Source organism: Cryptomeria japonica, chromosome 2 (assembly GCF_030272615.1).
Source record: "Cryptomeria japonica chromosome 2, Sugi_1.0, whole genome shotgun sequence".
Classification (NCBI taxonomy): Eukaryota; Viridiplantae; Streptophyta; class Pinopsida; order Cupressales; family Cupressaceae; genus Cryptomeria; species Cryptomeria japonica.
This window is the reverse complement of record NC_081406.1, coordinates 80,844,770-80,870,316: the sequence shown is the minus strand read 5'-3', so window position 1 is coordinate 80,870,316 and position 25,547 is coordinate 80,844,770. Positions and strand designations below refer to the sequence as shown.

General features: G+C 37.1%; 1 protein-coding gene across 7 annotated transcripts in view; it reads right to left on the bottom strand.

Moving 5' to 3' along the window:
- The window catches only part of LOC131078854 (DNA ligase 6), a 323,121-nt gene extending 298,210 nt beyond the window's left edge, over nucleotides 1-24,911 (bottom strand). For 2 of the 7 annotated variants that reach the window (XR_009113859.2, XM_058016664.2), the window contains exons 1-3: nucleotides 21,676-24,911; nucleotides 21,188-21,305; nucleotides 20,966-21,047 (exon numbers count right to left, since the gene is read on the bottom strand). Coding sequence is in view for 6 of the 7 variants with exons in the window: in XM_058016664.2 (XP_057872647.1) it covers nucleotides 20,966-21,047; nucleotides 21,188-21,305; nucleotides 21,676-24,574 (3,099 nt within the window). In the remaining variant the exon portion in view is untranslated. The remainder of the gene's footprint in view (nucleotides 1-20,965; nucleotides 21,048-21,187; nucleotides 21,306-21,675) is intronic. The other 5 variants (XM_058016663.2, XM_059215983.1, XM_058016662.2 and 2 more) reach the window with 4 other exon arrangements.
- Between the last annotated feature and the right edge of the window lie 636 nt (nucleotides 24,912-25,547).

Sequence of the window (25,547 nt, the reverse complement as noted above, 5' to 3'; positions counted from 1 at the left end):
TTTCCAATAGGCTCATTTTCTTCTGCTCTGCTTTCCGTTCCTGTTTTCTCCAAGATGTGATCAATCGGGGTGAACCATCACCCCTAAGGGTTTCTCCTTCCGTCAGGTAACAGTGGGTCCAAGGTCCTGTGTCTTAGACAAGGAAATTATAGTGGCCATTGCAGAAACCAGAAAAAGGAATATCATGGACAGCAAATCTGTGAGCAATGTTCAAGTCCCAGCAACAGACAAAAAACTTGTGAGCAGTTTGGGCATTGATGAGTTCACAAAGACTGTTTCATCCTTGCATAGTAGCTACAAATTCCTGATGGCTCAACTTTCTTTAGGGGACTTGCACGCACAATATAAGAAAAACTAACAATCAAATGGAGAACATGAAATTGCACTAGAGGTTACTTTACAGCTATCTTTGACAATGAATCTAATAGAGACAAAAAATTTGGAAGGGGTCCATATTTTTTCACAAATGAAGGGCTCTTCATAAAACACTGGCATCTGAGCTTTCTGATGACACAGGAAATCCCTTCCACAACACTAGTTTGGAGTCATATGTGCATACTGCCTCAAGAATTCTGGTCAAAATATGTTTTGGTATGATTGCCAATTCCTTGAGCAAAGCAATGACACCTCAAACCCCTATCATGGTGATGGACTCTCCAATTATACCTGGATCTGCTTGGAATTGGATTTAGCAAAATCTCTACCAAGGTATATCATTTTGGAACCAAGGGAAGCAGAATGGAAGCAAGCCCTCGACTATGAAAAGATCTCATTCAGAGTTCGGGCCTGCCATGAATACAGTCACTTAATAAGAAAATGCCTGATGAGGCAAAAAGAGGATTTCGTGAAAAAATCAGAAATTTGAGGTATAGAAGATAAAGATGGCTTCTCCAAACCAAAGTAAACATATATGTGAAGAAGTTGACTAATCATAGATGTACCAAAGTCAGATCCAACAAGGTGAAAGAAGTCATCAGGACCCTCGTGGAATTGGACTAGGAGGAAGCCATCTCAAAAACCAAATTCAAAGAAGACAGTAACGAAAGGGAAAATGACAAGCTACTGGATGCATGGTTTCAAAGGAGATATTAGATATTGCTGGAAGATCTAAACTCCTTCTCAGATAAAGAAAATAGAAGAGATACAAACCTGGGTAAGTGTGAAGGAAGAGCTCAGAACTAGGTTGGAAAGGTTGGAAAGGTATACAATTTTCAAGATAAACCAAACAAGGTAGTCGAGATCCACCTTCTAAGCAAAAGGAAAATGATAAGAGGAAAGGACATATTGGGAAATCTAAAGCTGAAAGACCATCCAAACATGATTTCATTAAAAATACAGCTATGGCAGACATCACTACAAGAAACCAATCCCAACTGCAAGCACCAAGAAACAGAAATCTCTACTATCAAGGTCATCCCCTAGAATATTATAAGGCTCAAAGCCCCTCCCAAGACTATTGGGAATTTACAAGACTAACATTCTTCTATAAAAAACAAATCAGCTGACCCTTTGGATGGGTTTGTTTCTAGAATAGCTAGTTCTCTTTCTGGAAAGGCTATCAGTGCCTCTATAAAGTTGGGAATGACTTGGCTCTTTCAATGCAAGCTATCCAATCCCCAACCATTAGCAGCCTTCCAAATCCATTGTCATATAAATGTCTACAGCCCTCAAAGCAACTAGGAAAAAGAGTTTGTTTGGGTTCAATTGCATCAAATGCTTATGCTGTAATGTACCCTATTGGGGTATACCTGATTTTGCCCAAAATTAACAATTCCAACCATATTCTAACTTAACTTATTTAAAGTTATTGAATTGGAGAATTAATGAACAAATTAACATCATATGAAATGATAAATAATATTGCTACTTGAAACTAAAGTACAGATTATTCCTTAGAGCCAAACATAGTAAGGGTTTGAGGGAAAGTATGAAAGTCAAAGAACACTGGATGACTGTTAAGCCCAATAAAGCCCAAGAGCACAGAGCATCCAACTAGGACAACTCAACCTCTTGGCCCACAAGTGGCAAGAACATCCATTTTGATAATTCCATCACTTGGGGTGGCCTACTTAATTCGAGGGAACCCATGTTATTGAGGGAAAAGTATGAAAGAGTGCCTAAAGACTATTCAGCCCAATTAAGCCCAAAAGCGTTAAGCATCCAACTAAGACTACTCAACCCCTTGGCCCACAAGTGGCAGGAACATCAACCTAAGATAATTCAATCACTTGGGGTAGCCTAATTAATTTGAGGGTGTAATGTCTCATTCCTCAGCCAGTTCAACATGGTGGAGTTGCTAGCCTATTGAGTTGATTCTCGTGGGCAAACGATTAGAGTTAGGGAATCTTGGAGGCAATATCAGGTGTGATTTCCTATTTTGACAGTTGGATAAGAGTACCGCTCTTTTCTGGTGTCTTTTAAGGCTAATTCTCCCACACTTACTATTTTAAGTCAATCATGGGCACCAACAGTCAGATAGCATGCATTTTATTTTTAGTATTGTCAGTGGGTTTAATTTTGATGATCATCTCGACTTTTGATATAGTCCAGGGACTTTATAATTATTTTAATTTATTTAATGAAGGGACTATAGAAGTCAATTATTCTATGAAACCCGGGGACGCGTCCCCAAATTTGGCAAAAAAAAATTGTCGTCCCAGAAACTCGTCCCCCTGTCCCACCATCCCGGAAACTTGGGGTAACGTAGCAATTATTAGATTAAAAGTGATTTATTTTAATGCATGGGCCTTTATTATTTAATGCTACATTGGGAGATTAGAAGGGGAAGTGACTCTTATTAAATAAAAGAAAAAAAGTGTTTTTTTCTGAAAATTAACAAAAAAGCAAAAAAGTGTTTTTCCAAAAAACAATAAAAAGCATAAAGAGATCTCCCAGAAAATAGCAAAAAAGTGTTTTTTTGAAAAAGCAACCAAAAGGCCCAAAACATATAAAAGAAGGATTGGGGCTCTCATTTGAGGATATGTTGAGTATTGATTTTGATATTGCTTCGGATTTGGGAGAGATTGCTTCTTCTCTTTGGTTTGTGAGGACGGTGTTGTGACATTTTCACACATCGCCCCATTGCAAATGGGGACCCTTGCTTTTTTGCTTTTTAGGGATTGTTTTTTGGTCTTTTAGGGTTTTGTTAGTTAGCCTTTGCATTTTGAGTGCTGTCGGGGAGATCAATAGGATAGCAAGTCTGGCTTGAGTGATGTCCTGATCCTGAAATTTGGCTAAGTCTGAAGTCCTGATCCTGAAAATTTGGCTAAGTCTGAAAGTCCTAATCCTGAAATTTGGCTAAGTCTGAAATGTCCTGATCCTGAAATTTGACAAAGTCTGAAAACTGAAAAACCTCAAAAAACTAGATTTTGCAATATAACTCCTGGAGGTCTGAAACCACTGTCAAACATCCTGAAAGTATATATGGAATATAACTCTTAAAGTATAAGAAAGAAGAAAGATAGAAGTAGAAGGAAATGTAGAAGGAAATGTCACTTAAATGTTATATTCCATAAAAATTATCCTGATAGAGAGTTCAAAAGGTCAAATTTCGCTCCTGTCCCTCTCCAAGGGACCAAGGCAAAGCGCTCATGTCCCTCACCAAGGGTCCAGGGCGAAAAGGCTTATTTGAGTCATTCCTAGCCTTGTTTGGTCAGATTGAAACATCAAAGGCATGGTGAAGGACGAAATGAGCATGATAGAGCATCCAGACTTGATCAAAGACAATGAAATGATGGAGTTTTTGTCTACAAAGGTAAAAGCGCTCCTGTCCCTCACCAAGGGACCAGAGCGATTTTCTTTATATACACATTTTTAGACCTTTCTTAGACTTGAACTCTTATTCATGGCATGTAACAAGATGATATCTTCCTTAGCCAAGACATTTCATGTTGAAAAGTGAAGCATTTTGACCTAGAAGACAAAATTCGCTCCTGTCCCTCACTGAAGGACCGGAGCTTGAATTCCAAATTTGCATTATCCTTACAAGATTTAAGTGATTTCGCGATTTGAAGAGGTCAAGGGAAGTATGTTTTGCCCGTTGAATATAACTTGAGTAGGCCACAAAGAAGAGAATCAACCCAAATGGCAATAGGCGCTCCTGTCCCTCTCCAAGGGACCATAGCGATTTTCTCACAAGACAAATTTCTGGCAAAGGTAAAGCAAGTTTCATGTTTGAGATGAATGAAGGGAGGCATAATCAGTCCATTGAAGATAATTTTGAAAGTTAGCAAAACATAAGTGAGCTCATAATTGCCAAGGCGCTCCTGTCCCTCACCAAGGGACCAGGGTGAAAAACACATTAACAAGCCTTCCTCTCCAAATTGGGACGAGTCCAGGCCAAGGCACAAGTTTGGAATGATACTTGAAGTGCTTCGGGGTGAAATGGAGTTGCAAGGACCACAAAATTCAATGAAAATTGGCTAGAGCGGTCCTGTCCCTCTCCAAGGGACCAGAGCGAAGTTATTGGCATTCACTATTTTCTACTTGGGCGTTAATATCCTCCAAATCGCATGAAATGCCAAAATCATCAACTTCGAAATATTTGAAAAAATTAATTAAATTGGCATTTAATAAATTAATTTTGGGCCTCAAAAAATTGAATTTCTATTATAAAGGCATTTAAAATTCATTTTTGTGAAATAAAAAATTAAAAGTTGAGCGCACAAGGCATTATTTTGTCTTTATTTATCAAGTCGGCCTTCTTCTTAGTGTTTTTTATATTTTATTTTTTGGCTTATTTTGTCAAGTCGGCCTATGGGAAATGAAATGGTGAGCGCCTATATAAGAGAGGTGTGTTGAGCGATTTTAATCCATCATTCACTCATCATTTCAAATGCGATTTGGAAGGGCAAAGAAGAAGTGCGAAATCTAGCTGGAGTGGAGCAAATTTCTACGAAGTGTGGAGACTAAGGAGGGCGAAATTCATATTGAAGGCTATTGAAGAGGCAAATTTCTTGCTAGATTGGAGGATAATTTCCAGATTTTTGAAGACATTTGAAGGCGAATTTCCAGATCTTGAAGAAGCTAGTGGAAGATGGAGTTCTTTTCCAAGCTAAAGGAGGCGCATTTTGCTAATGGGAGTCTTGATCTACATTTTGCCTAGCGAATTCTCCTATTTTTGCATCATTTTTTAGAATTAATTCCCAAGTGAAGGTATGGCGTAATCACCTTGGCACCATTTTTGAAGATTTAAATTTTGCTTTGAAAATTGCGTAGTTAATTAGGAAATGATAACTCAAGATTTATCATGAAGTTTCCTAATTAAAATCTTGAATCTTCCTTTTAAAGTTTAATTTTTAGATTTCAAGATATATTATTAATTGTGAAATGTTGTGTAGGTATCAAGATGGCGACTCCCAAGCTCGAAAGATCTACAAGTCGAAAGACTCTCCTCAAGGAAAATCAAGCCAGATCAAGGATGATCAAGCAAGGACAAGGGTGACCTCCTCCAGCCTAGCATCGACAAGGACGACCTTCTTCGATCCAGCCTAGCATCGACAAGGGCGACCTCTTCCAATCCAGCATTTCAAGGCGAGGTACATCAATCATCCTGCACATCAAGGACACAAGAAGTTAGAACAAGGGTTCGTTGAAGAAGCAGATAGTTCCAGATGAATTAATTAAAGCTAGCTTCTCAACAACATCAAGTTGAATATTTACTAAGTTACTAGTGTCAGACGAGGTGGCATCCTAGTCATCACTTCTCCAGTCAGTGTGGTCCACCTCAGCATTTCCAGATTCAATGTACCTAACTCATGGAAGGTGGCACAAACTCCGATGTACCTACCCCAGCTATCCATTGGTGGAATTTTCTAGAGAGGACATGTGTCCAAGCAATACAATTTTATCATTGGTCAAGCATTAAATGTTATGTAATGGTTGTAACAAACCCTAATTAGGGTTTTCATTGTTGAATCTTGGCCATTGATCTCAAATTGATCTAAGCCATCGAATTGTATTGAGGGCATTATATAAGCCCCGACATTTCATTTTGTAAAGGGAGGAATAGATAGTTAGAATATAGTTGGAAGCAGTTAGAAGACAGATAGAGAGTAGTTAGAAGGTGATTAGCTAGTTGATAGAATAGCAATTAGAGTAGAGTAGAGAGAGAAGGCAAAGATTGTTGCCAAGATGTTGTTGTAAAAGACTTGTAACTTCATTGAAGAAATGGTGAAATTTATGGGTCGATTCGACAATTTGCATGGTATACTTCTCGTATTTGATTTCATGTTATTAGATGAGTGGAAGAAATGTGCTTGATTGATGGTGGAATTCGTATATCCATACTACTAGCAGTTTGTTGATTGCAGACTTGCCTTGCGTAGTCAACTGGAATCATTCAGCTTAAGCTTAACTTCAATTGTCGCTTCTTCATTGATATGCATCAACTTGATGGTGTCTATGCCTGCAGTGATGATTTGAACATCATAAAGCTTTCCTTCGAAGATCGCACTAACCTTGTGGAGATGGTCCTGGGATGTCAAAACAAGACTTAGTTAGAATTCCATCAAAGATCATTCATTGCTCTTACATTCTTAGTGTTAGGATTAGATCCTTTCCTCGCCCTCATCTTTTTTCCTTTTTTCAATCAAAGCTAGTAAGAGCCTGTGTTCCAGCAATATTCAAAGCAGATCAGACGTTCAATCATCAAATGTAAGTCCCCTTGTGATTCCAGCAAATCACATCATACCACACAGAGCTTATCCACACGTAGAGACCCTACATACAAGAACCTTGGAGTCATCCTGATTGATCCTTTTCCGCGATATCTTCAGCAATCAGAGGCTTTATTCAAGAGAGGATAAGGTACCTTTAGGTATTTTATTTTGTGTTTGATAGTGTACAAAATACACGTCAACAGACGGAAACCCTTGCAGGCAACATTCTCCACATTGATGAGAGATACAATCTAGAGAATAAATTGGCGATTTCATTCAAAGGTCACATTTGGGCGTATTGGAGTCCACATTTTCAAATTTGCAGAGCTTCTTGAATATCAAATTTAAAAAGAATAATTTTGGGGAAGATTGAGGAGGGTATATTTCTATTTTGCTAGTTGTATTTTCTCTATTGCTGGCCATACACTCTTTTTATGGGCGTCTAGGGTTTTAAGAAGGTTACACTTGCTGTTTTGGAGCATTTTGGACCTGCACTTCCTTGCATACCTTCAGTGTAGCCTTGGCACAAATTGTGAGGGTTGGCATTCATTTTGGAGTGATATTTTGGTGATTTTTGTGAGCAGCTCAAGCAAAACCATTGCTACATTTTCTAGGTATGTTGAATTCAGAAATAATATATTTCCAGATCAGAAATTAAATTTGGAATTGTCAGTTGTTTTTATTCTTGAATATTAGTCATTATCTGAACTAAAAGGGTGTTGCATTATTTTATCTTTATCTGCACTATTATTGTCATTAATTATATTGCAAAAACAAAACAAAAAACACATTCAAAAACAAAAAAAACAAAGCACAAATAGGGCTGCATATTACAATGATATCAGAGAAGTGTAACCTGCCATCTTGAAGGTAGTAAGAAGATGACTTTTGAAGAGCAACAACTAGAATGGCTGATAGAATTGAAGTGAATTTATCAAAGACAAAGTGAGAGTTGTCAAAATTATAGGGAGAGTTGGGAAAATTTAAAGTACTTGTGTGAGCATCCTGGGTGTGGTTAAGATGCATCTTTAAAAAGAAAGCAGAAGTAAATGAATAAGATTCTCCTAGTGCAAGAAACAATGAGAAACAAAAAAATGAAAAGAGATTCATAGCAGATCATTCGGATGGAAATAGTGCCTTGTTACATAAGGACAATGTAACAAAATTTTAGGAAGACTTTTTGGACATGCGTGTAGTTACTGTTGAAGACTGTGCATGAAGATAAAGACAATGTAGCAGCCTTAATTACACATTTAGAGCTTTCCAATGAAGCTGACAACAATAGTGCAAATGATGGAATAGTTGAGATCATTGATACACCTTTATAGGATGGGCATAATGAGAGCAAATATGATGATGTCTTTTTACCAGCTAATGAGGATTCCATATCTTATTTCAGTAATGATGACACAAATGGTTTTTGGTTTGACTTTCAAACCAAGCCCATGGAGAAGGCTGACTGTGACATTCTAAGTAATAAGGAGTTGGAGAGTGATTTACTTACAAAGGTTACCATTCATGAGGAAAACAATGAGCACAACGTACAGAGCAATCAGTTGTTTAGCACTTGGGATCTGGGTGTTTTAGCACCTAAGTGTGATGAGGATCTTCAATTGGATGAAATTTCTTCTGATGATGATCTTGTAACAAAATCTGATTTATCTTTGCATGGGACTGACTTTGAGCAGAAGTTAAAGAACTTTGATAATTTGGATCCACAGTATACTGCTGAAAATGATAATGGAGATGCACAAAGATTTGGGACAGCCTTGCAGACTCTGATGACACGTATAATAGTTCTGATTTTGGCATTCATCATAGTAGCAGTTCACTTTCTTAGCATAATCAATTTGTGGTGTCCATTGATAACCCATTATTTGAGATGGATATTGAGATGTCCTATAACAATCCACTTTTTGAGTTGGATGATGGAACTAATCCTAGTTGTAGCATTGCACTTGGTGAAAATATCAAGGTGTGGGATCCAGGAGAAGATTCAAAACTTAGGTTGGAGTGTGATTTTCTGCTTGGTTTTGATCTTGGTTCACATCATGAGATAATTGGTTACCCTTTTGGGAGACCACCAAATATGAAATAGACAAAAGAAGAGACAACTGGAGATTGCATATGGAGTGATACGACACTAGGAGGCATCATTATTCCTCCATACATGAAGAATTGGAAGGTAACTTGGATATGCAAATTAATGATTTCAGTTGAGAGTTATTTCCTTGTCAGTATCTATTTTAAGTTGCTTCACTCTGACATGAGGTTTGGTCTTGAGTTTTGGAGTTGGCCAACAAGTGGAACATTTCATACTTTCTTTGAGTTGATAAGAAGTAATGCATGCATTACATATGTAGTTGGAAACATAGCATTTTCATGGGATATATTGATTTATGGAGACTTCTACATTTCAGATTTTGAAAGGTTGCCAAACATTGTTTTTGAGCTTGCTGGAAATTTCATAACAATAGCAAGGAATGGTAGTTTCCAGCTTGCTACTTATGTAGCTTTGGAGAATGGTCATAAATATCTACATGTTTGACAATCCATTCTTAGATTGAGTGATGTTATGTATCATACTAATCTTTCTTTGGGGTTAGTTTTAAAAACCACAATTGATCCTTGCATTCAGTTGTTGATGCTTTCATGGATGGGCTACAAGGGATTACCAACAAATTTCAATAATGTACATTTTGATCTGGATAGCTCTTGGAGTTATGTTGTGCACCTTTCTGGGTACATTGGAAACCATTTTTGGTAGGGTACTCATGCTTGGGATTCTCAACAAGAACTGATGGAGATTATTGGGAGTCATAGGAGTGACCTTTGGAGTAATAAGGATCAAAATTTCAAATTGAAAGATGCTGCTTCTTTTCTTACCAGCCATTATGTGATTCCATTGGTTCATCTATACGCAGATTCGAAAGTGTATTCAAGTAAGAATTGAAGCAATTGATAAAATGGATACTCTTGGGAGTGTTCTTTGGCAAAGAATCGATCAGAGTTTCGGATTTGAGCTTGCTGATTGGTTACGATTCAGTCACTTTACATCATGGTTTGCTCTTATTCAAGGGAGTTGGCACACTATTCTTTGTCAAGGTAGTGAGGATTTTCAGTTGGTGATTGCTTGGAGGTGGTTCCTAAGCAATTCTGAGATGATTTGGTGCAGCACTACGTTTTTCACGCATGCTTATTCTCGGGCAATTCATCAGTACTATTGTTGTCCTCTATGTAGAGCACTTAAATCAGATTGTACTTTACTGATTTGAGTCATGAATTGAAATAGTTATTATTTATTTCAGACCTTCCAAGCTAAAGGAGTTCATCTTATGAAGGTCTATGCTGTAAGCTTTGACAGTTTACCCTCAGAGTTGGTTTGGGACAGCGAACTTTTGTATGTTATGGTTCATCTTTTAGAGTCCCTTGGTATAATGTCCCCTATTAGAATGCTACATGTTTCCCAATAGTTACATACATCATTTAACATCATTATGTCTTAAATTAGGTTATTGAGATTGTAAGTATATAAAATGCAATAAATAGCTAATTAAATTTAGGGTTCGCCCACACTTCTTCCCTAACCCTATAGAAGATGGTGGAATTACTGTGCTAGGGCGCTTGTAAACAGTCTACGAGCGGGTTCCCTCAAGGTTTCTTAGGAACATATGTTTATGCCCATCTCAGGACTCTCCCTCAAAGCTTCAAAAATATATGTCCTTACCCATCTTGCGATTTACCCATCTAGTGATCAAATTACTCTACCTCTCCCTACACAAACCCCCTATCCCTATGTAAGCATTAGCAGAAGACTAAGGACTGGGCTATACATATATGTACTATGAATGTATATGAAATTAAGCATGGCTGTCATACATATTGTAGTCGATATTAATATTACTACTAAATTCTGCATAAGAATATTATCAAGCTTCATATATTAAGCATACATATTAAGCACATCCCCATGCATACCACCAAGAACAAGGATGTTACTGCCTGTAACTTAATAACAGTTCTGATCTGATCCGATCAATGGTGATCCCACTGGATGCTTTTTATTCCTTTATATCTCTCAATGTGAGGGAGAGGTCACACCTCTTCATGGCAAGAGACACACCCTTTCACCATTAGCCCCCTTTGAAAGAGTGCAACTCTTCATTATTTCTGCCCTTTGAAAGGGACACAACCTTTCACAATCAGATCTGCACTTCTGATGCAAAAATTATCCCCCCTTCAAATGTGTTCTCTTCTGAAAGATGTTGGAGATGGCTCAATTCTGATTTGTTTTGTTTCAAAATCAATCTTTGACCAGCATATTGTAGCTTGGAGTTTTTGAGGAAATTTTGAGTTTTAATGCGTTTTTGGGGGTTTTGGGATGATAGAATGAATAATGCAATTTGGAATTCAAGACAAGAACAAATTACGACTACTAAAACTTAATTTCAGAATATCTGATTTATTATCAGCAATTAATAAATGCAAAGAATTGAATAATTTCAACACTAACATGCGAAATTGGCCTACCAAGGGTCCAACGCCTTGCCTTGTGGGTTTCTTTATTGACTTTATTAAAGAGAAATGCTGCTACAGGAGCTTCCAAAATGTTCCAACAGCTCCAAAGGGTTTTAATCTTCAAAACAATAATTATCAAAAACAATTGAGTGGATGAATAGCTGATCTGGAGCTTATTCTGAAATCTTGCCAGGAGAGATCACCAAAATTGCTTCCTTTTCCCCTCTAATTTGCTGATATCATTCAAATGTGCTGGGGTTTCACCAAATAGATCACCAATATACCTTAGTTACCTCCTAACAAGGATTTCACAAGCAAGAGCGGCTCCAAAAACCTTCTTATTTATTTATTTGCAATCCCAGGCTTCCAAAGATGGTACGGCTGACCTAGGAGAGGTACAGCTGGCTTAAATGTGCATTAAACTTGCTGAGAAATGTGACCAAACTGCTCAGATCTGATTGACATTGCTAACCCTGCAATCTGATACAAAAATCCACACGATTTGACCCTTGAATGGCCTGAAAACTGATCTTTCCTGAGCGCTGAAGAAGGATTAATGATTGGGGTATCGTTCAACCTGCCTAAAATTGAAGGTTTTCATCTCCAATTTGGCCTCCACACTGCTGTATGTGCTATGACAGAATATTGCAGAGAAGAAGAATGAATAATTTCCAAATCACCTAATGCCCAATTTGCACATACAACCTTCTTTAAGCCTCCAATCCCTAATTCGACCTCATTTGGCATCTTCTAAAGATTCCAATGGAATCTTTTCTCCTTTCAATAATTCGACCAGCATGAGGGGTCAACATAACATTTAAGTGTGGCCACCTTTTAAGTTATTCAAACCTCCTAGGGAAGTGTGCAAGGTAACTTTTAATATAAAGTTTACTTATTCCAAAATAAAGTAACTTATAAATTTACTTTTTTAACTTTTTCTAAATTTAGAAAAAGTAACTTAATAACATAATATTATAAAGTTTTATTATAAATGGCTCACCAAAGCAAAATTTGACAAAGTATTCGTCCCCTTTGGCTAACCAATCATCCCCTTAGACTGTGAATTTGCCTACGAAGATAGATGACAGGCAAATTTGTGCATCTGAATAGCAACAAGAGAAGGGGGGTCATTACATCTTCTCCCTTTTAGACCTCATATTTGGGGGAGTCACAACTTATCATTTCATGTCTTTTGGCAATTCATTAACTTTAATCAAAAAAAAATTATATTTTTTTATATTTTAATTTAATTTTTATTTTTATTTTTTTTATTTTTTTTTTTTTATTATTATTTATTATTAAATTATATTTCAAAGTGGGGGCATTACACTTGCAGTTGTTACAATGAGTGTTAGAACCACTATCCACTGTCTGATCGGCCTATGCATGACTTAGTCCTTGACTGACAAATGAGTTGGATGGTTTCTTTTTTATCAACAGTTGAGTACTTTATAGATGTGGCTAGTTGGTAGAGGTGTTTTTATCATAGGAATTGATTCTTCAGCTATTTTCATTCTCACATCTCCTATGTTTTTAGTGAGATTTCAGATTCTTTACCGTTGCCTTTTCTTTTCTACATTGTTTATGGTGGCTTCAATCTATGGGCAGGTTGATTTTGAGCTCTTGCAGATTTCATTGCACTCAATTGTAGGAGATCTTCTGGGTACAGTTCAGTTATTTTCCACTTCCACTTACAAGAATATTGGTCATTGTAGTCACTTCATGATGTTAGTATGCATGCTTCCAGATGAAGATTGGTTAATTGCAATGAGTTGGGTTTGTTGGCACACTCGAGTTTCTTCCCTTGACAGTTGGAGATTAAGCGTTGGTGATACGATTTCAGTTGGCAATCACAAAGACACTACCTGGTTAGCTGATTTCAGAATTGGATATGCTCACATCTTGATTGCCAGTCCCTTCACAGTGATAGATTAGTTTCTTGTTTGGGACTTCATGAGGAGATATAGTGAGGATTATGGTTTTGAGCTGAGCAGATATTTTTTTCAATTGCTCAGGATCACATTAGTTACAAGGATTGCAGTTATGGATCAAATTAAATTGTCTCAGTGATCAAAGTACCGCATCGTCAGCATGGTGGTTCCTTTCTAAGATTCACTTGGAGCCCTAGGATCACTTTGATTTGTAGTCCAACGGTTGTTGGAAATGGGAGAGTCAATGTTGACTTTCTTGATGACTTTCTTGAGTTAGTTTTTATGGTGTGTTAGTTCAGTTCATTTGGAGAACAATTCCCTAATGAGTTGACAAAGTTGGTGCAATATCCGATTGCTCTACTTACAGGAGGTTTTTGAGAGGTCTCTTATGTTGGTAGCTTGCAAGATAGTGCCTTCTACAGATGGTGCTACAAATCTCCTAGCTTGACTTGGGACTCAAGAATCATTCTTGGTTTAAATCTGGATCAAACTAATAATTGTGGGATTGAGTTGAGATTGCTTGCGAACAAGCAATTTTGTGAAGAGCAAACTGTAATGTCCCCTTCCTAAGCTAGTTCAGCATGGTAGAGTCATTAGCCTATTCAATAGATTCCTATGGGCTATTGATTAGGGTTAGGGAATCTTAGAAGCAATATCAAGTGTGATTTCGTATTTTGATTTTTTTGACGAGCGTAACACTCTTTTTTGGAGTCTTTTCGGGTTAATTCTCCCACAATTACTATTTTTAGTAAGTCGGTTAAGTCATGCATGGGCACCAACAGAGTCAATTTGCATGCTTTCTATTTTTAGTATTATTGGTGGGTTTGATGATCATCTCGACTTTTGATATAGTCTAGAGATTTTAAATTAAATAACAATAAGTTATATAAGTTAATAAAGTTAAAATAAAGATTTAAATTTATCATTATTTTAATTTATTTAATGAAGGGACTATAGAGACCCCAACTATTAAATTAAAGGTAATTTATTTTAATGGATGGACCTTTATTATTTAATGCTACATTGGGAGATTAAAGAAGGAAGTGACTTTTATTAAATAAAAGCAAAAAAGTGTTTTTCCAAAAAAAATAGTGAAAAAGCAAGAATTGTTTTTTTTTTTAAAAAGCATGAAAGCTTTCCAAAAAATAGTAAAAAAGTGTTTTTTTTTAAAAAGCAACCAAAAGGCCAAAAAAATATAGAAGAAGGATCGGGGCTCTCATTTGAGGATATGTTAAGTATTGATTTTGATATTGATTCTGATTTGGGGAGATTGCTTCTTCTCTTGGTTTGTGAGGACAGAGACCATTGCAGGCAACATTCTCCACGTTGTTGAGAAATAAAATCTGGAGAATAATATGGTGATTTCATTCAGAGGTCACATTTAGGCATATTGAAGTCCACATTTTCAGATTTGCAAAGCTTATTGAATATCATATTTTAAAAGAGTAATTTTGGAGAAGATTGAGGAGGGTATATTTCTATTTTGGTTGTTGTATCTTCTCCCTTGCTGGCCATTAACTCTTTTGATGAGCGTCTAGGGTTTTGAGGATGTTACACTTACTGTTTTGGAGCATTTTGGACCTGCACTTCCTTGCATACCTTCAGCGTAGCCTTAGGAGCAGATTGTGAGGATTGGCATTCATTTTGAAGTGATATTTTGCTGATTTTTGTGAACAGTTCAAGCAAAACCATTGCTTCAATTTCTGTGTATGTTGGATTTAAATACGTTGTGTATTTTTATGAACAGAGTTGTTATTTTTGAGAAAAAAATGTATTTTCAGATCAGAAATTAAATCTGGAAATTTTAGTTGTGTTAATCCTGAATGTTAGTCATTTTCTGAACTGAAAAAGTGTTACGTTATTATCTCTTTATCTGCACTATTATTGTCATGGATTATATTGCAAAAACAAGTCAAAAATACATTCAAAAAACAAAAAAAACAAAGCACAAATAGGGCTGCATATTACAAAGGGAATCGGTCTGCTGCCTCTCCCTGACATATTTCCTTCGATTCCACGTATGAGTGCATGTGGGACAAGAAATAGATAAACTCATTAGTTATAGAGATATCATAGATTGGCAAAGCTGGTTAACATCTTGGTCAAAGACAAATAATATTTGTAGATACGTGACATCATTATCCATATTACATACCAAGCTTAAGATTATAGATTTATTGCATCATTTATTAATATCAGATACCAAACTTGGCTGGGTTAGAAGCCTGCTTCCCTAAATGGTTATCAGATCTGGTATATCCATTCTGTGATATCTGATCTGGTCTCTTTCTTTATTTGCAAGTGAAATATCTGATCTGATCTTCTTCCTTATTTGCTGATGTACTTTCTTCTCTTGATCAACTTCCTGTTTCTTCCTTCTCTAATTTGATGTGATTTCTTTGATGAATGCTATCCCATGCTCTTACTCAAATAGATAATGATCTCTAATCTGTTTAATCTCCACACATAGACTTACTATTTTAGTCTGCACATATAAAATTAGAATCTGCTCTTTGTTGGCTTGATGCCTGATTTCAGATCAAATGCTTACTCCATTCGAGTTTTGTTTTATTTTCTAATTTTCTGATTTTCAAATATGTACTCGGATCATTCCATTTCCTCTATTCCTGCCCACTTCAATTGAATTCTTCTTCCTTTTATACCCTCCAATATGAGGGAGAAGTCATGCCTCTTCAATATTTCTACCCTTTTGGAAAAGTCATGGCTCTTCCTCTTAATTGCAAACTTCATTATATTTTAATGATCTCTTACTCTAGGAAACCGCTGCTTTTAAACATAATCACTACCTTTGAAAATATAATCACAATCTCTTATTTAATAATTGCTAGCTTCTCTAATATGTCTTCACAGAATTAATCTTGCTTTGGTGATCATATTAATTTCTGCTTTTTACTAACGTTTGATCGCTCCCATATATCGAGTCATCACTTCCCAGCATGTCTTATATAGGATGATATCTATGAAGTCAGCCACCAAAATGAATATAATTTCAAGTCAACTTCATTGAATAGGTTTGGTGCTTAACAAGGAAGGAATGGGCCATAATGATAATGATTTCATTATTATTTATTGGATTTCAATAAAATCGGCCAAGTTCAATATTGCGTGCTTTTCTCCAGCGATGTTTGATTTACCTCATATTTCTTTGTAATGGGGGCATGACATACGCATTTGTAGTGGAATGTTGTTGGGGACTTCAACGTGGGGATTGATCTCTCAAAGAAACAAAGGGGAACTCTCCAATATCAAGACTCTCATCCTTTTGTGCCCACATTGATGTCTCAAATCTCCAAGATATGAAACCCAAGAAAGGAGCAATGCTGCAAATATTCTGGTGAGATTGGACAAGTTCCTGATGGCAACTGCTTGGATGAGTTGTAAACTAATCTTCAGTTATGTATTACTCACAATATTAAGATCCAATTACTAATCTTTCATACTATACTTGGAAGAAGACTATTTGCCACAAAGGTTTCACTTCAGATGTGAAAAGATGTGGCTGGAATACCCTGATTTTGACAATTCTATCCACCCTCAACGTCAAACCCATCTTTAAATTGTCAATCAACCCTAACTTACTTACCCTCTCATGTTCAAAACTCACATGGACTTTTCCTCCATCTCTTTCAGACTTCTCCATGTGAGCAAAATGCAATTTTTTTCAAGTCTAGCACTTATACCATGAGGCTCATTTAAATCAACATGATTGCTTGTGATAACTTCAATGCCACCATGTTTAGACCTATGCGTGATACCTGCTACTGTGTCCATTTTCCACACTAGCCATGTGGATTTTGACCCAAATAAATTCGACAGCATCCCCTATCGCAATTGGTCGTTTGATGACCTGTCGCAGGCATTGACACTGTTTCATGCCTTTAAGGCTATGGCAATGACTGAATATTGACCTATCTTTGCCCAACACCCACCATGTGTCAAAACCTAAGACTATTGACATGTCACCTTGACTCAACTCGTTGAGTATTGAGTCCTGACACCTCAAACATGGATTTTAAAAGACTGCAAGATATTATTAAATTCCTGATAAATATAAAAGGGAGTCATCAATTAAATTTAAAAGGGGATAAGCAAAGGATAATCTGAAGAGAAGACACAAATTACTTAGTAATGTTGATTGATTTATCTTGCGTGCAAGATCTTTTAAATGATGACTCAAACCTTCCAAAGGGAAATATATCACAAAGCTCATGGCCTAAAGATTACCGGAATGACCAAGATTTGTCCTTACGAGCTAAATGTTTCTTTCTAGAGAATTCAACGACTTACAGAATTAGACGAAAGTCATGACCAAAATTGCCTAGAGAATATTAACTTCAACTGAGAAGAATCAACTGGATATGGGATAGCATTTAACTGACAGCAAATTTAAAAACACTCAGAAGAATATGAATTCAGAGAATGTCAAAAAATTAAATGCAACAGAATCTCCTTGATTGCAAAGCAATAGGCTCGAGGTTCTCTGGGTTCCATTTTATTTCAACGCCAGAAGGATCCAAAAATAAAATATTCGGGAATACTCTAGAATGTACTTGCTCATTAATGTCTCCTTCCAGCATTCTGTAATTCACTTTTCTTGCCTATTGGAGTAGATCTAACTCTATAAGAATGAAAACTGTATGCCATTTCAAGGTTGTTGGGAATTCCATCTGCTTTAGTGTTTTAAATACAGCCCTTACATCTTTCTTGATAGGTGATTTTTCTTGTCTCGGTAATGCTCTTCTAGAATTCAATCTTGCATTCCATGTGTTGTGTAATGAACTGCTGTTGCTGCTCAATGAAAACATTTTCTGATTCAAAGGTCTTTGATGTCTAATTTTTGTCCTACACATGTAATGTGATGGACAACTGTTTCAATTTCATTGATTAACTTCCTCAGATAATAGCATTGTGTTATGCCCTGATTGTGTCACAACAAATCAGGTAAAGATCGATTTCAACAACAGCCCACCACTAGCACTGAATCAGACTTAGTTCTAGGATAAAGCACTACCATGTCTCTGAAACCTTTTACCTTTTGTTCCTTTTTTTATTATTTTATAGTTAACAGTAGATTTTACTTAGTTTCAATTTTATTTTTATCTCTCTTATTGCCTTTCAGTTTTATTTTTATCTCAATTATTGCCAATAATGTCATGTTAATGAGTGTTTATCTGCACACTTCTCTATCATGTTATTCTCTCGAGTAAGTATACCTGTGTGGAGTTAACTTGATTAACATAGTTTTCTGTGTGTTTTCTTGATTTGTCATCCCCATTAAGCTGAGCTTCAACCTTACCTTGTGATACACCTATTAGGATTCACATCAGGCCCCTTGTTAAATGGTTCTCACTCCACCACCAATTTGTCTTGCAACATCAAGACCTAGTGATGCTGAGACCTTTGGGGAGATTCTTGAGTCTTGTTTCAAGTAGGAGTTGAGTTTTCCACTTCCTGAACTTGGCACATGCAATTATGCCAGCCAACAGGATATTATAATCTCTTTAGACACTTCCCCCCTTCCTCCCAATAGCTATCACATCAAATCTACTGAATCTGCTAAAGGTTCAAAGAAAAAAGTTGTGAGAGAGGACAACACAATCTACATTTTTGCCTTCGCCACCATTACGAAAGCATTCAGATAGTTCAGGGAAAGAAATCAGGAAAAGGGAATTGATATTGATTTCTTTGAAAAATGTATTGCTCTACTTCTTATTTGCATACTACCATAGAAAGATTGCCTTCAAGCTCTAAAGGAATGTCTCTAACAGCAAAAACAACGAGTTAATTGTCTCAATCATAACTACCAAAATATTCAAAATAGAACTAAACCTATAAAGCAAACTCTTTCATATGAAAGAACAAATAAGTCCAGCTGAGGTAATTCAGCAAAACAACCAGCAAACTTACTTCCAAATGCCTTGGGGCCTTGCACCTGAAAATCTCTGTTGGGAGTTGGGACAAATATTTGAGGAGGCAAGTGGAAATTTCCATTTGATAAACTCCTTCCTAGGTTTGCTATTGCACATAGGCTCCTCAAAAGACATGCACAGCCCAGAAGAATAGACCTTTGAACATGGTGGTTAGACCACTTACCTTTGCTAATCTTAAAGTAGAGATAATCCTTAATTGTGATGAATGCTAAAGCAACAAATTGCCCTGTCTTACAATGAATAAAATTAAAAAGAAAATTTTGCAAGTATGCTATAGCCTGTACTTATTTGTACAGCCAGAAATATAATAAAAAGTTGTGTAATGTTCAGTTTCAGACATTCCTCCTACTCCTGCATTAGCGAGGTCATGAGAACTGGTGCGATCAAAGAAAATGATAAATAAACTGCAATAATGATATTATCAGATAGTACGGCCTTGAAAGTGCCAGCAGAAATGTACAGTTTACTCAGAATGAGTAAGGTCTGTAGAAAGGGCAAAGGATATCACTGAAATTAATGATTAATTGGCTGGTACGACCAGTCAAATAGGTAAGACCAGCAAAAGAAGAGCATCATGCTTCCCTGTAGACTTGGTATGCCCTGAATTGCAAATTAGGCTCACACAAAATATGCACTAATATAATATAATCACCAAAATCTCACTCTGTAAACCACCATCTCAAATCAACTAAAACCCACACACAAAACTGAAAATTACAAACCCCAATATTAATAAAAACTGGAATCTTGAAAATCGTTAGTTGAAGAAGCACATTGTCAATTCCTATATGGAAGTGCAGAAAACTAGGAAAGATTTCGTCCTTTTTGCTTCACAAATCCAACAGATTTTTGTCCTTAGAAAGAGAGGAAGGACATGCATCTTCAACCATGTGTACCCTATTACTCTACAACATCATTCTTTGTTGCAGCATGCTTTTATCTTCCTAGAAGCATTCCAAATAACCATGACACAATCTTTGAGTATAGGTGCACACCCCCAACTACAAACACCTATACATTAGATGATCGTTTTAGTTTTGAAGTGGCTCTTTGCTTTGGTGCGCATCAACGCTCAAGTGGGTACCAATAGTCTACATTGCCAATTTTGAAAAAATTATCCCTTGTTGAGGCATGCGCTATCCCTTGTTGAGGCATGCGCTAAAGGTTCTACACCTGCAAATACATTGGAATTTTTCAAATGAAATTCAAAATTTACACTTTTGACATGTGGCTCTGCTTGGCACATTTTTAACATCCTAGGCACATCATAGCACATCCTTTGCAATGGTGTATTGATTTTTCCAAGTGCTTGAATTTATGATCCTACATGGTTAGGAAAAAGAATCAACAGGATGATGTATAGTAGACAAGATTCTGAAAGCAATACAAGGTAAGTAAATGAAGATTAAGTTGGATACAATACGAAAGTTTCATACGAGTACAACAAAATATTATTTGAAAAATACATTGGAGCCACGAGCTTAGTAGATTGGAATATATGCTAGCTCTAGGAAGAGAATAAAATTAGAAACGAAGAACAACTTTTACTGCAGCTTAAATAAGTATGGATATAAAGTAGACCTAATTTTTTGGCAGTAACTAGAAACTCACCAACTGGAGCCACTAGCTTAGTAGCTTGAAATATATGCTAGCTCTAGGAAGAGGGTAATATAGAAACCAAGAACAACTTTCACTACAGCTTGAATAAGTATGGATATAAAGTAGACCTAATCTTTTGGCAGTAACTTTTACAACAAAATACAACTTGAAAAATACATTGGAGCCACTAGCTTACTCACTTGGAATATGTGCTAGCTCTAGGAAGAGGGTGAAATTAGAAACCAAGAACATCTTTTACTGCAGCTTGAATAAGTATGAATATATTTTAGCAGTAACTAGAACTCACCACATTCTCATAGTCAGGAGCAATCTTATTAGTACAGAGGTATACGGAAGACAGTACATCCTCTGGCGATAAAGCAAGCAAACTGCATATACGATTTAAAAAGAAGTCAACACTCATCTGCTAGAGTTTTGCATGCATCAGTGTAATGAAAGTTATCAAGCTCTTAAATTTAAAACACAAAAGGAAACATCAGTATTGTAATCAATCTACTGTCAATCACACCTTCGAAACATGTTACATAGCATTATAGTGGTCTTCAGTTTACCGCTCTCCTGTTCAACCAAATCAAATGTTCGTGCTAAGTGCAAGTAAGGAGCTAATTCTCCTGCACGCCAACATGCTGAAAGTACAAATGTTATCATACACAAATCCTCTTTAATCATTTACTTTCATCATACAAGGACCAAAACTATGAAACACATTACTAATTAGCAAGCTTTTCATGACATTATATTTTCTACCTTTTAAAAAATTCCATCTCAAATATATTTATATGAATTATTAACTTTCATCATACAAGGACCAAAATTATGAAACACATTACTATTAGCAAGCTGCTCATGACATTTTATTTTCTACCTTTAAAAAAACTCCATCTCAAATATATTTATATGGAAATGAACCAAGTTTGAGACCATTTTTGGAACCAAAAAAAGCAAGGTATAGACAGACACATTTCCAAAAAGCACGTTAAAGGCATGCCATCCTACCATTCTCAATGGGATTGTACTTTTCAAGGGGAAGTGCAACAGAACGTTCCTTCACATTCACTGCAGAAATCTCTGAGTGCTTTTGAATGGACAGTGCTGTTGGTTCAGCAGAATTGCAGCTTGAATTTTCCTTGATAATACAGTTAAGCAGGTTACTGCCCATTTCAAGAGGAGAAATACATTTGTCCAACTTCAGTTCATTCCTTGTAGTCTCCTTAATGGATGGTTCACAACACGCAGTGTAATACAAATTCAATGCTGTATTAACATCTCCTTTTGCCTTATCCAACAGGATCAAAGCATCTTCATTTGACATATTGCCATCTAATATCTGAAGAAGCTGAGTTAATCCTTCACCATATGGCTGTTTAGAATCTTTAGATCTGCGCATACTTTCCAAACCAACTGATTGGGATCTGCTAGAAATATTAACTGCACATTCGGGACCAGTAACATTGAAATCAACATTTAACACACCCCCATCCATTACTGATTTCTTGAAGAAGTTAGCAATAGAAGATTGTTTAATACCAGAATTAATGCCTGGTACACTCCCATCCACAACTTCCTTCTTAAAGAAGTTAGTAATAGCTGATTGTTTACCTTTATTGGGAACAGACTTAACAGAGAACCTGGATTTCTTTTTGGGCTTACTACTAATACTCCAGTCAATACCTTTGGAAGCAGTATTCCTCTTTGAGCTAGTTTTTCCAGTGCTCTTGTTATGCTGATTAACAGTTGAAGGATGTATATCTGGTATTTTAAATTCTTTACTGTCAGGTGCTGCATGTGAATAAGATCCTTGTTTACTGGCCATGGCAGCACTAGAGACTAAATTTGATTGCTCAGAAAATTTATCGCCTGCACACTTCTCACTCATTGGATCATTAATGCCCCCAGGATTCGCTTTGGTAACAGCCACAATTTGCTCCCAAAATTCAGTTTCGTGCTCATAGAATTCAGAAACTGCTTCAGTTATGTCACCACCTGTTTTTTCAAGTAAGCTGTACATCTGATCTTTGACAACCCAGTCTGGTAGGCATAACCTCATCTCTTCCATCGCTTCATCCATCCTGCCAATAGACTGCAGTGGATTACAGCCGATAAAATCTGGATCATCTTCCATGCCACCAATTCCATTCACAGCACTCTGAGAAGAATCGCCTGCATTATTCATCTGGCCCTGGAGCTCACCTAAAGCACTGCCTGGATTGCAAATGGTATCTAAAGCATTGCCAACATCCATTGTCGACAAAACAGGTCCACTATCACCCCGCTTCCTGGCTTTCTTGCCAAAAAAAACCCGAGGAGCTGGCTCAATTGTACCTCCTTCAGTGCCACCAACTGTTGCCGATTCGTGTTGTAAGTAAGACTTTGTCTGTAAAATGTCCTCATTCTTTACATTAGGCAAAACTAACTTTGGCGTCAAATTCAATTTCCTAGCTTCTACCATTCGTTGCTTTCCAGCAGTAACCCCTTCACCCGAACACAAAGTTTCCATCTCCATGGTGTTTTCCTCAGCATTACCTGCCTCTCCTTGAGCACCCTCATCTTCACTGAACTCATCTGAGCCTTGATCCTTGGTCGCCCCCACAACAACATCCGTGCGCCTAAAACCTTTCAAAAACCTCCGCTTCTGTGCCGTCTCATCAACCAAATTCACAAAGCACTTCATCATTGTAGCAGCTTGCTTGCTATCCAGCCCCAAACCTTCAAGCCCTACAGTGGGCACAATCTCCTTGGGCCTCAAAAACCTCACATACTCCCTAAGTTCATCATAATTCGAGTGCTCGCTATAGGGCACAAGATGAACCTCAAAGCATCCCTTCACTCTAACAGGAAAACTATACCTCTTCACTTCATACATCCAGCCCGTGGGCACAAAGCCCACAACCCTACTATACCCTCTTTCCTTCATAATTTTCTCCATATTTACCCAATTCGGCCTAAAATAAGGCCATGTTTCCCCCAAAACATTCCACCCCACAACATGAACATTAGTAGCCGAGCCATCCACAGTAAAAATAGAATACTCATCCAAATCCAAACAACTTAATATCGACATCTTTCTGTCCTCTACAAACACACGGCAATTGCAATGCCTTGCCACGGCCGTCAAGATCTTCTCCTTTCCCACAACATACGCCGCAATAAGGAACAACACAGAAGATTTATCCACTCCCTGTTGTTCCGTCATAATCCTACGCACCGTATTGGCCACATATTCTACGGATTCCGTCTGCGAAGGAAATACAAATTTGGGGTTGCAATACGTTGTGTCGAGAAATAAGGTGTCCGCACCAATGAAATCAAAAAGGGCGGGCTCAAGCTTCATCTGAGAATCGTACCTCATGTCGCCCGTATGAACATACTTCCGTATATCCCCACCACTCGCATAAACCCTAACGAGTATCTGAACAGCGCCAGGGCAGTGATTGGCATCAATTAACGTGACCTCGCAGCCGTCAATCAACAGCGGCTCCCCAATTTGCAGAGGGACGACGAAGGCATCAGGAATTTTGAGGCAAGTGACGAGCAGGTGAGCGGTCACATGGGAGCAGAAAATGAGCCCCCTACTCCAGTGCGGGTTTAGCCCCGCGTAATGGTCTGAGTGAAAATGGCTTAAAAAGTATGTGACAGAAAATGGCCCGGCAGAGCGGAAACCATCGACAATAAAGCGCGTGTTGGGGATGAGCTTTGATGGCGGAAAATTTGATGGAAAACATGGCAGCGGGGATTGTCGGGAGAGGATTTTGTATGATTCTGGCGGTGGCTGCTGCGGGAGAGAATTCGAACCTGCGATGGTTGATGTGGATTGAATGAAGTTTTTGTAGGAATTAACGAAGAGCGCTGAGGAGTCGATGTCGTTGCTGGGGTTCGAACCTGAGCTGTCTGACATTGCTGAAGAATGGAGTTTATAGCCAAATTCTGTACAGCCTGAGTCGCTTTACTTGAGCCACTTCATTTTGTGATAATTGAAAGAGCGCAGCAAAGGGATTTCGAACTCTGAACGGTTTCCACAAGTTTGGAGAAGAGATAGAAGAGGGAAAAAAAGATGAGTAATTTACAAGAACTGTGTGTATATTCAATGCGAGCATGCAAGCAGATATATATATATATATCTACAGTCGAATGTTGTACTGATTTGAAAGAAAAGAACGCTGTGCAGCGCGCAACTCAGCCACGCAAAAGAGATATTTGATTGATAATTGAAGATTTCTCTTCTTCTTTTTCCAAAAAGTTCGAACTTGGAGTTCGGCCAACACTAACGGCTACTTATTTTCATAGTCATAGTAATATGATTTGGTTTGATATGTTAGTAGGAAGTAATGTTCTTATTTATTTTACTTTTGTTAGAATATGTTTAAGGAATTGTTGAATTATTAATTGTTTATAACAATAAATCGACATTAAATTAGTTAATGTTGATTAAAGAATATAATTGATATTTCTTTTTATAAGTGTAATCAATTGTTGCAATTTAATTAAGTCGTGTCAATTGTTGATATTTCTCCTCCTTTTGATGCACTCTCTCATTCTCACGGAGTGTGATTCAAAATGTCGATGTCAAAAATTCTCACACAATCAAAGCCAGATTTAGCATATCTAAACAATTTGGATTGTGAAAATCTAATGTCATTAATTGGAATAAGATATTATAACGTTTGATTATGGAAACCATTTAGTTTTCAAATATAAAATATTGGTTTATATTTAATCATCGTGTTGGAAAAAATCATATGCTTGTGCTTTCAATGTACAAATATTGAGAAACATAATTGAAATAGATGAGAAGGTAATCTTCTTTAGTATTATTGAAGTCTTTTTGAGTGGTCATCTACTCCTACTCCCTATACACACATACCGTATTT